The sequence below is a fragment of the Pelodiscus sinensis genome, chromosome 3 (genome assembly GCF_052426305.1).
Source record: "Pelodiscus sinensis isolate ZL-2025 chromosome 3, ASM5242630v1, whole genome shotgun sequence".
Classification (NCBI taxonomy): Eukaryota; Metazoa; Chordata; order Testudines; family Trionychidae; genus Pelodiscus; species Pelodiscus sinensis.
Window position 1 is genome coordinate 8,981,133 of NC_143054.1, and position 11,749 is coordinate 8,992,881.

The 11,749-nt window shown below is 52.1% G+C and overlaps 1 protein-coding gene across 2 annotated transcripts in view; it reads left to right on the forward strand.

Annotated features, from left to right (window-relative positions):
- EPHX2 (epoxide hydrolase 2) overlaps positions 1–11,362 on the forward strand; it is a 99,593-nt gene extending 88,231 nt beyond the window's left edge. For both annotated transcript variants that reach the window (XM_075923324.2, XM_075923325.2), the window contains 4 exons: positions 1,917–1,986; positions 3,012–3,092; positions 3,551–3,609; positions 10,908–11,362. In XM_075923324.2, the coding sequence (XP_075779439.2) occupies positions 1,917–1,986; positions 3,012–3,092; positions 3,551–3,609; positions 10,908–10,992 (295 nt within the window). In that variant the 3' untranslated portion in view covers positions 10,993–11,362. The remainder of the gene's footprint in view (positions 1–1,916; positions 1,987–3,011; positions 3,093–3,550; positions 3,610–10,907) is intronic.
- Positions 11,363–11,749: the final 387 nt, after the last annotated feature.

Here is an 11,749-nt window from a genome sequence, read left to right on the forward strand (position 1 = left end):
TAGTCACAACCATATATACCAAAGGATACAATTTAAAAAAATGAACACATATGAAAAGGACAAATCACATTTCAGAACAGAAGGGGGATGCGGGGGGGGCGAGGGGGGGAAGGAAGGTAAGTGTCTGTGAGCTAATGGTATTAGAGGTGATAACTGGGGAAGCTATCTTTGTAATGGGTAAGGTAGTTGGGGTCTTTGTTCAATCCCCCCCCCCGGAGAGTGTCGAATTTTAGCATGAATGACAGTTCAGAGGATTCCCTTTCAAGTGCAGATGTAAAAGGTCTTTGTAGCAGACTGCAGGTGGTTAAGTCGTTGAGAGAGTGTCCTTTCTGGTTAAAATGCCAAGAAATTGTTTCTTCTTTGTGATCCTGTCTGATATCTGTTTTGTGAGCATTAATCCTTTGGCAAAGTGTCTGAGACGTTTGTCCAGTGTACATAGCAGATGGACACTTTCGGCACATGATAGCATAAATTATATTTCTGGTAGTTGAGGTAGGAGTGCCAGGCTGGTGCATAGCCCATATTTACGTGTGGATCCTGAGATGAGCAATGGTCTCAAGTTACAGCGGGGGAGGTCTAGGTTGGATATTAGGAAAACTATTTCACTAGGAGGGTGGGGAAGCACTGGGATGGGTTACCCAGAGAAGTGATGGAATCTCCATCCCTACAGGTTTTTAATTCTCGTCTGGGATGATTTAGTTGGTCTTGCTTTTAGCAAGGAGTTGGACTTGATCATAGACTCCTTGAGCTGGAAGAGACCTCAGGAGGTATCAAGCCCAGCCCCCTGCCCAAGGCAGGACCAATCCCAACTCAATCAACCCAGCCAGGGCCATGTTAAGCTGAGACTTAAAAACCTCCAGGATTGGAGATTCCACCACCTCCCTAGAGAACCCATCCCAGTGCTTCACCACCCTCCTAGGGAAATAGTTTTTCCTAATATCCAGCCTAGACCTCCCCCACTGTAACTTGAGACCGTTGCTCCTTGTTCTGCCATCCATCACTACTGAGAACAGCCTCTCTCCATCCTCTTTGGAACCTCCCTTCAGGGAGTTGAAGGCTGCTATCAAACCCCCCCTCACTCTTCTCTACTGCAGACTAAACAAACTCAAATCCCTCAGTCTCTCCTCATAGGTCATGCGCTCCAGCCCCCTCAGCATTTTGGTCACCCTCCAGTGGACCCTCTCCAATGCGGCCACATCCTTTCTATAGTGGGGGGCTCAGAGCTGGACACAATACTCCAGATGTGGCCTCACCAGAACCGAATAACGGGGAATAATCACTTCTCTGGATCTGCTGGCAATGCTCCTCCTAATGCACCCTAATATGCCATTAGCCTTCTTGGCTACAAGGACACACTGTTGACTCATATCCAGCTTCTCATCCACTGGAATCCCCAGGTCTTTCTCTACAGAACTGCTGCTTAGCCAGTCGATCCCCAGCCTGTAACAGTGGTTGGGATTCTTCTGTCCCACGTGCAGGACTCTACACTTGTCCTTGTAGAAATCTGATGAGGTTCATTTGGCCCGATCCTCTAATCTGTCTAGGTCACCCTGGACCCTATCCCTGCCCTCCAACGTATCTACCTCTCCGCCTAGCTTAGTGTCATCCGCCAACTTGCTGATGGTGCCATCCATCCCTTCATCCAGCTCAGTCATAAAGATGTTGAACAAAACCAGATGACCTCCTGAGGTCTCTTCCAACCCACTGATTCCATGAGCTGCTATAGAAAGCCCATCTTAGAGGGCTTGGGCGTGGGGGGTGGAGAAGTGCCTGCCCTGGCATCGCAAGGAAATACCAGTTCTGGCAAAATATTCCGCCCGCGGTTTTGGCTGCAGCTCCCTGGGGAATGCAGCAGCAGAGAACTTCCAGGATCCCTACGAATGAAGTAAGTGCCTCTCCCTTTGTCTCACCCGTAGGGCGCCACTGAACTGGTACCGGAACATGCAAGCCAACTGGCTGTGGAGCCTCTCTGCAAAAGACAGGAAGGTGAGCGCGCATCCTGGCACCGCAGCTGTCTCTGCGCTGAGCCAGGGAAGGAGCTAGGTTAGAGTTCTCCATCCCAATTCCTGGGCCGAGGGAACTTGCCTAGCGCAGCCTGTGGTGCCTTCCTTCCCGGGAGCAGGATTAAGAGTCGCTAGGTAGCAGGTGCTAGGCTCAGCTGTCGGCCCTGTCTTATCTGGCGGGCGCGGGCGCCGGCGTCAGGAAGCCTGGTAGCCCCTTGATTCTCCGCCAGGAAGTGTTGGCAGAGGGCCGGGTGGTCTTTGTGGTACCCTCATTGAGGAAGCCTGGCTGTGGTTGTCCTGTACTTGGGATTGAGACTGACAGGGGCTCCCCCAATCAGTACAACCCCCCCCCCCCCAGAGTGAGCTGACAATGGTTCCTACCCAGCTCCCAGGCTATCCTTTTCGTAGAAGAAAGGGGAAGCTTCCCGGGATGGAGGAGGGGCTGTAATCCCCTGCCACCTGCACAGAACATCTGGACTCCACCGTCTGCCACTGGCCAGGAGTGATCCAATAGCTCTGTCCTGGGAGGTAGAACGACACCATTGGCAAGCTATGGGCTCAGGGCTGGGTTTTTAAGGTATTGCGATGTTTGCTTTAGGGACCCAGGTAGCTTTCAGCATCTGCTTCCCTTCACCTTCATAGTCCTAGAACTTGCTTTCGGCACTTGCCAGCCTGCCCTGCTGCAGTGCCTGGTGGTGTCCTGCTCCTTCGTGCCTTCCCCTGATCCACCTCGCCGGATTGGCGGTGCTTGGGAATCAGCACTTAGGCAACCCTCTTTTCCTGGCCCTGTTCCTAGGCCTGCAGACGTGGGCTCCTGAGGTGGTGAAGCCGCTAGGTAGCCACCATTCTAGTCTACACAGCCCCTGCCGACCCGCTCCCCTGGATCCTCCATGAATCGGCTCCGGGCAGGGTGACCACTGTGATCGCTGGGGAAGGAGCGTGTTTACAGAGTGGAAGATTTGATCCAGGGGTAGCTCATTTCGTGCCCGCGTCTCTCTCCCCCTGCAGATCCTGGTGCCAGCTCTGATGGTCACTGCTGGGAAGGACCTTGTTCTCCACCCGAATATGAGCAAGGGCATGGAGGAGTGGGTAAGTGATCGCATTGTCCAGCAGGATGAGACCCTGCCCAGAGGCATCCTGGTGATGCCTTCCTGTGTCCTTGGGCTGCCGCCCGTTCCCCGATACTCCATCCCAGCTGAGTGCAGCCCTCGTAAGGGGCTCGTGGGAAGTGAGTGCCAGGAGTTCCCTGTAGCAGGAGGCCCTTGAGTCAAAGCCAGCGGTTGCCTGGATCCCACAAGCTATGTCTGCTGAGAAGTCGATACGAGCAATCAAACCTCATGCTTCCAGCCCCGTGCATGGGCCAGGCTGGCATGCTATCCTGCAGGAAGCACCACACCTGGCTAAGTCCACGAGGGTCGGGGAGTTGCCTGTCCTCTCCGGCATCAAGAATTGGCCACTGCTGGGTTCCTGGGGCCTGGCCGGATGGGGCGGATCTGTACCCAGAGGCTCAGCAGCATCTTGGGAGTGTCTTGGGCATTTCTTTCCAGATTCCTCAGCTGACCCGGGCCCACATCGAAGAGTGCGGACACTGGACACAGATGGACAGGTACTGCATGCGCAGCTGGGGTGGGTCTGCAGCTTTTAAAGACCTGTCTTCAGCAACCACAAGGGGCCTGAGTATAAGCCCTGCCTGGAAGCCAGCTCTTGCTCCAGGGCCCCGATGCGCAGAGCGCGTTTGACAAGCCTGAGTACGTGTCGCAAGGGCAAGGTCCGGGGCTGGTGTTTGCTGGCAGGTGGGTTTGATGGCCGGGAACGCCTGCAGCATTGCGAGTGAAGCTGGTAAGGGCGGTCAGCTGTCGTGCTCTGGTCTGTAACCTGATCTGCCTGCAGGGATCACTCCGGATTATTCCCCACTGATGATGAAGCCTTGTGCAATTAGCCAAAGGGATTAGTGATTTCTAACATGTCCTCTGCAACCACAAGCACTGGCCTGTGCTTAGATGGGCCAGAAAATACTGGCTGCCAATTACAGGCTGAACATTGACCCCAGACCTGCCAATGGGCCCTTTAGACTCACCGCCAGAACATGGAGTGGCACACTCCAGAGCCCCACGTCACCTGCTCTGGCCAGCTTTGAGGGTCTTTTGGGGAGGTGCCACATTGAGTGGGGGATGGCTGTCCTAGCCCCGCCCCTTGCACCTTGGCCCCGCCCCTTCTGGGAGCAAGGAGCTGCTCTGCCCCTCTCCCCACTCCCTTGCCCAAGGGCCCAGCATTTCCGTCAGCTCCCCTGTTTGACTCCAAAATGCCTTTTTGGCTAAATAGAATGTTAATTATTTGAGTGTTCTATTTTTTCAATCAAACCAGGGTGCCAAGTCCAGTGCCCTACAGAAGTCGAAGTCTGTTGCATCAATGCAAGTTGTTTATTTGATCCCATAACATAAGAACTAGGGCTCACCAAATGAAATTAATAGGCAGCAAGTTTAAAACAAACAAAAGGAAGTTTTTCTTCCTGCAGCGCACAGTCAACCTGTGGAACTCCTTGCCAGAGGATGTGGTAAAGGCTAGGACTTTCACTGACTTCAGAGGGTGCTGAGTTCTGCCAGATTAGGCTGCTGTTTGCATAACCCAGCCTGCTTCGATGGCAGCATCACTGCCTGGGGACACAACCTGGTGCCCGACTTGTCCACAAGCCTGCATCTCCATACCAAAGCCCAACACGTGAGTTCGGAGAGGTGGCATTCGCTCAGCCAGCGCAATGGGGACTGTTGAATTTGACCCCGAATACATGTCCCTCCCACCAGCCATGGCGAGTGCTGACAAGGGAGTTCATTACAGCCCGAGCCCTAGACGATCCCCTGGGTACATGGGAAGGCCTCAGTGGCATCATCCCAGCTGCGATCCTCAGCACGCGTGTGTAACCTGAATTACTCTGCCGGCTGCGTGGAGTTGTGTAAAGCAGTGTTTCTCAACCTATTTTTTAAATAAAGTATCCCTTTAAATTTTTTTAAAGTACCCCTTTAAAGAAAAATTATAAGTACCCCCAGTACCTACTGTTTTCAGACACACGCACAATTTTTTTCTACCGTTGCAACACATTTGCTTAAACAACTTCATAGAATCATAGAACTGGAAGAGACCTCAGAAGGTCATCAAGTCCAGCCCCCTGCTCTAGGCAGGACCAATCCCAACTAAATCAATCCGGCCAGGGCTTTGTCAAGCTGAGACTTAAACACCTCTAGGGATGGAGACTCCACTACTTCCCTAGGTAACCTGTTCCAGTGCTTCACCATCCTCCTAGTGAAATAGTTTTTCCTAATATCCAACCTGGACCTCTCCCACCACAACTTGAGACCATTGCTCCTTGTTCTGCCATCTGTCACCACTTGAGAACAGCCTCTCTCCATCCTCTTTGGAACCCCCCTTCAGGATGTTGAAGGCTGCTCTCAAATCCCCCCTCGCTCTTTGCTTCTGCAGGCTAAAGAGACCCAACTCCCTCAGCCTCTCCTCATAAGTCATATGCTCCAGCCGGGCAGGCGATGAAATTTTTGGGTGTAAAAAATACAAAAATAATAGTTTTCTCCAAATTTCAGTTGTGTTGACGTACCCCTTAGACTTCTCTCGAGTACCTCTCAGGGTACTCAGACCACTGGCTGAGAAACCTGGGTGTAAAGAACCGTCTGACCCAGCCCATTGGGTGCTTTTATAATTCGCTCTAGTAAAGCAGTCTCGTGAGCTTAGCCCACGTCATCCCCGGCTGGCTGGCATTTCGCCCCGAGGAATTATCAGCGAAAGAGCCAGAGAGGAGTCAGGCTGGGAGGGGCCGTCTCACGAGAGTCGATTAGCGTAGTTAAGTGAGTGGAGCTGAGAGGCGAGTACCAGCAGCATCTCCGAGGGGAAGGCGGGAGAGGAACTGGTCCAGGGAGGCAAGTGGGCAGGAGCTGGTGTAATGGGGGTTGGGGGGCGGGTACTTCGTGCTGTACCTTCTAAGGGCAGAATACGGCCCCTTTTCCTGGCATGTCGGAGTACTTCAGTCACGAGCATTATAAGCTGCTGGCTGGCCCCAGGGAGTGCAAAGTGGGCATTAATGGACTAATCCTTATCCACCAGCTGCTTCTACACCCAAGGCCTCTAATTCTCTTACCTCTGTGGCAAGGCCTCAGTTTCCAGGGGAGGCAGCCCCTAGCCTGCGCCCAGCGCGCCCCAAACCCAGGAGGTTTTCCCCAGCAGATGTGGGTCTCTTCTGCCCCTTTCGGGCCCTGGTTTTCCCTAAGTACTTCCTCATAGTGGATCCTTCCTCATCCAGCTGCATCCTTCTCCCCTCTTGCAAAGAGCTGGGTCTGATTTATGTAGGCCCAGACACCTCCTGCCCCTCCCCCCCCTGCCCCACATGTCCAGCAGTCTGAGGGGACAGGATACTTGGATAATTTTCTTTTTTCTTCTCTCTCCCCCTCCATGAGACAGTTCACTTTGTTGCAAACATATTTATCCTCACACGCCCATGGGAGGGAGGGCAGGACTAGTATCTCAATTTTACTGCCAGGGAAACTGAGGCACGGCTAAGTGACTTACCTAGGCAGTCAGTAGCAGAGGAGGGAGTGGAATTCAAGTACCTTCTGAGACTTGTGACTGCTGCTGGCCCATCTTTCCTCCCAAGGAGGTCAAGAAGCCATTTGCCCAGGGCAGTGGGGGAACATCCTCACTTGGGAAGTGTAGGAACGTGCTAACCACATTCCCAATTCTCTCCCATGCGAACAGCGAGTTCCTTCTTCCCCCAGGCTGGCTGTGACTTTGAGCAGGATGTTTCAGGTACCTGGGAAGGGCCAGCAGTGTGTGTGGGGAGGGGGGGAGGGGGGATGAGGAATAAATTAAAGAAGGTTCCACCCTTTCTTTAAATTAAACCTTCATATTATTGGAAAGGAAAATACACCACTGACGTTCCTTTACCTTTGCCCATCAGCCAGTGGGTAAACCCCCTCCCCCTCCATAAGTTCCTAGCTCTGTTCCATTTTCCTCCTGTTCTCAGCCCACAAAGTATTCGTCCTCTCTGTCTCCTTCGTGCCACAAAACGTCTGCGCCTCTGAGAGCGCGTACTTCATCTTCTCCATGGAGGCTTCTGGCGAAATAACTCCCCACTGCCTGCTCATCCGTGACTCCTTGAACTAAATCACTCGGGCCGGGCCCGAGTGTCAGAGCAACTGCAGAAAAAATAAAAGCAACCAGGCTGCCAGGCAGCGAAGTCAGCCAGCAGGAGCAATTGGATTTCTGCAAAGTGCATGTGTAATACGATAAGTCCAAATGGCTGAGAGATGCCTCTCTCTCTCTGCACCCCGGCTTGGAATCCAACTCGCTTTCTGCTCTTCTACAACGTCATCTCAAATCTCGCCAGCTACATTGCGAGGCGGAGTACTCGCCTGGCTTTAGAGGATGCGAATGAGAGTGCCAGGAGTGACTAGTGCAGTAAAGGACAGAGCCATCAGACAGGCCATCGACTAGGGAGAGATCGTTGCTGAATAACGTTACACGTGCTCATGGAAAGGAACCGAACATCCGGCTCACATCTCTCTCTGCGGGGACGGGCCGCCGACATTGCGGGTTTGTAATGGACACGACTCCTCAGCCAGAGCTGAGGCGGTGCTAGAGGGTAGCGTTTTGCATTAAATCATGTAGTAATTGGTCTGGGAGATGATTCAAAGCTATATCGGGTGCCGCCCATTGACAGGCCCAGAGAGCTGTGATGTTGCAGAGGAAGCCTATTAAGTAGCGATCACCTTCAAAAGAAACAGCAGAGGGTTTGTAATTTGCCTACCAGACTGTTGGAATGGCTTAAGAGCCTTTCCCTCTCCTTACAAGTGGTTTAAATTACTCTGCTGTCGGATCTAAATGCTCCCTGCATTTTGGGAGGCTTTGGGTCCCATCTGAGTGTCCCAACTGATCTCCCTGGGCCTTATTTGTCTTTTCAGCCCTGTTTGGGTCATTCAAGTCAAGGCAGCTCTGCTCAGCTATAGGAGAGGAGCACTGGGCCCATAAGCATTATGCGAGAGTGCCATTCACCCAGCGTTTCTTCTCTTTCAAGGACTAATTAGTCTCTCCTCCCAACACCCTCTGTGATATACACCCGCATCTTCATTCCACAGACACGGCAGCGGAAGCAGAGAGATTAATTGGCTTGTGTGGAGCCCGACACAGGTTACTTATCATGTTAGAACCTCAGGTTTCCTGGCAGAATTCTCTGCTCAGACCAATGGATTTCACTTCTGTATGTTTACATGCACCCATGTGGCATATTGCGCCTCAGTATCATGATATGCGATGCGATTGGCTGACGCAGAGAAAACTAGTGATTTTCTGAGCCAATCAGCACGCAGCCTTTTGATCATGGGCCAGAGAGTAACTCTAACATATTTGCATCTGTCAAAGGGCTGTCATTGTAGTTCACTTATTCTCTAACTCTGCAAAGGGATGTCTGTGAGCATCAGAGTCTTTCACTGGAAATGAATATTTGGGGCTCGCTCCAGCCGGAGGTGACGCTCTGTCACGTAACCAGTGATGTAGTCTCTTGGAGGCTGTTTTCACTGACGGCTGTCAAGATGCACCCAGAGTGTGGATGATCGTTTGTGTCCCAGCTTAAAATAAGAGCTGCTTGCTGAATTGTGGGTGAAGCAAATAAACAGACACGTAAGAACGGCCAGACTGGGTCAGGCCAATGGTCCATCCAGCCCAGTATCCTGTCTGCCAACAGTGGCCAATACCAGATGCCCCAGAGGGAGCGAGAGGAAGAACACAACATGTGATCCCTCCCCTGTTACCCACCTGCAGACAAACAGAGGCTAGGGACACTATTCCTACCCATCCTGGCTAATAGCCATTGATGGACCTAACCTCCATGAATCTATCTAGCTCTTTTTTGAACCCTGTTAAAGTCCTAGCCTTCACCACATCCTGTGGCAAGGAGTTCCACAAGTTGACACTGCAGTGAGTGAAGAAAAACTTCCTTTTGTTTATTTTAAACTTGCTGCCTATTAATTTCATTTGGTGATCCCCAGTTCTTATATTGTGGGAATCAGTAAATAACTTTTATTCTTGTTTACACCATCCTGGTTTCCCTTAATCCTGCTACTGAACTTGGCCCTCTTCACTCAAAGATCTCCATGTGCTTTACAGATGCTGGCTTGTCCACTCTCACTCCCACCCTCTTCACCATCCTCTGATGGTCACCCCGCCCTGAGGCAACGTGGGTTACTGTAGCTGCCGGTAGCATTGGGAGGGGATGAAGAATTCCGTATCCAAATGCCCCGGCAGGAGCATCCCAGGGAAGCAGAAGGGAATCACCCAAGCTGGAATTTGTTGCTTTCCTCTGATGTTAGCCCCCGCCGGACAAGGCAGGCTGATTTGATCCATCTCAGGTGTATCCACGGCACCTCTCACCGTGGTATCTGGGCACCAACCCAGTCATGCAAATATTTTCCTTCTCTGAGCGTGAATCATGGGTGTCTCTAAAAGGGGGAGTTAAAGGAGCCTTCAACACACAGTCCATGGAACTGTTTTAACAGCCAGCAGGGAGGCGACCATCTTCCCAGCCTCACCGTTCAATCCGTGGAGAAAAGTTTCAGGGCAAGCTTTCTCCCCGTGCCAGCTGAGCTCACCTGGTTGCCAGGAATCACTGGAGCCAAGCAGACACAACCTACCACCCTCTTGTCCATCACATGCATGACTCCCGTTCCCACCGTTGGATAAAACATCAAGTATCTGCACGGACAGGAGCAGAACTACATCGGCTGGTAATGCACAGGAGGAGAACGTAACACTGGCACTTAAGCATTCCCCTTTGAAGATTTCTATCAGGGTTGTAGCTGGAGCATTGGGACAGACCCCCTCCCATGCGTATGCCCCCTTGGATGAGTGGAAACAAAGGTCAATGAGTGCTGGCCCGTATTTTCTGTTCTAGGAAAGAGCCACATAATGGATTCATATCCCAGCTTTCTAGTCCCGCAGTAACTCAGGAGGGTGATAAACAGAGGCCCCTAACATTAGACACATTCCATTATCAGCGTCAGATTATTTGCATCCAAGAGTTGTAGAAGAGCTGGCCAAGGAGCAGTGGGGTGTGAGAACAGGGATATATGTGGTTTTGCTTGGTAGGTAGGACCAAGAGACAGGCCTAGTGGTTGAAGCAGTTTCAGACCTATGAGCCTGATGTCAATCTGGGGCAAAACAAAGGAATGGCTGATTTAGGACTGGAAAGGCAAAGAGTTAAAGGAGGGTGACAATGAATGTCGGCAGACATGGATTGATGGAAACGAGATGTTGTCAGACTTGAGTTTTGGACTAGATTACAAGTTTTGTTTATAAAAGTAGGAGTGTTGATGCAATAGACTTCAGCTTCTGTAGGGCATTGGACTTGGCACCATGCTTTGACTGAAAAATTAGAACAATCAAATAATTAACATTCTATTTAGCCAAAAAGGCATTTTGGAGTCAAACAGGGGCGCTGGCAGGAAGGCCGGGCACCTGGACAATGTGGGGGACTCCTTGCTCCCAGAAAGGGTGGGACCTGGGGCGGGACTAGGGCAGCCAGTCCCACGTCAGCATGGCACCTCCCCCACAGACCTTCAAAGCCGGCCGGAGCAGGTGGCGGTGATTCTAACGGGCCCGTTGGTGGGCCTGGAGTTAAATGTTCAGCTTGTAACGGGCAGCCTCTATTTTCCCTAGGTTAATACCACATCGTTTAATCAAAACATGGATCATTTTCTTCTAAACTTTTCATGGGACATGAAATACATTTCATAGAAGTGGTACGCAGCTGGGAAATGGACAGAAGCCGAATTTTCCTTGGGGTGTAAAAGCGAGGCAGGCAGGAGCCATCTCAGCTTAATGAAGCGTGTGGCTTTGTTTTGTTCTTTACAGGCCGGCTGCTCTGAATCACATCCTCATCGAGTGGCTGGAGAAAGTTCACGACAATTCTTTGCTGCAGAAGATTTCGAAACTCTGAGTTTCCCCTCGACTTCCTGCTTCATTGGACGCTCTTGCTGCTGGGGCGTGGGGGTGGCTCTGCCAGTTTTGCCCGACGGGGTGCAGCTGCACACTGGAGGGGCTAGGTTTTGCCTCTGGGGTTTGGTTTTCCAGGTGGCCAGTGGGAAAGTTAGGGTAAGCTGGGCTCCGCTAGCCACATCAAGCTGCATAACGGCCCGCCTTTGTCCTTACATCGCTGTGAGGGATTTTAGCATCTAACTCAGACTCGGGGCAGTTTTCCTGTGTGTGTTGTGATGCAGAGGACACCAGTGTATCCTGGCAAATGCAGAGGCCGGGTCCAAATCTCAAAGCTGCAGGGGGCGGTAAAGCGAGTGTTGTCATAGCCTTAGCATGTAATGGAAGCTGCAAAGAAAAAAAAATTCCCTGGGTAGCAAGAGACTCAGGGGCAGCGGGTATCATAGCTGGAGGAAGAGATTGTCTTCCCAAACGGCCAGCCTGGCCCCGCCCACTCTCTGCCCACAGAACACCTACTGTAGGAGCACTGGGGATGGAGTATTGCTGCCCCCGAGCGCCAGCCCGCTCTGGGGTCGGGGAGTCTGGGGCCGCACACTCTCCTCCCTCCCCATGGAGCAGGGGTGGGCAGCTTGGCGTCTGTGGGGGCAGGCCTGGGCAAAAGGGCAGGGCTGGGGGCGGGGCTGAGGGCTTGCTCTACCCTCACCCACTGCCCATGGAGTGACTGAACATTTCAAACGGGGATGCAAGTCCGAGGGGAAGCG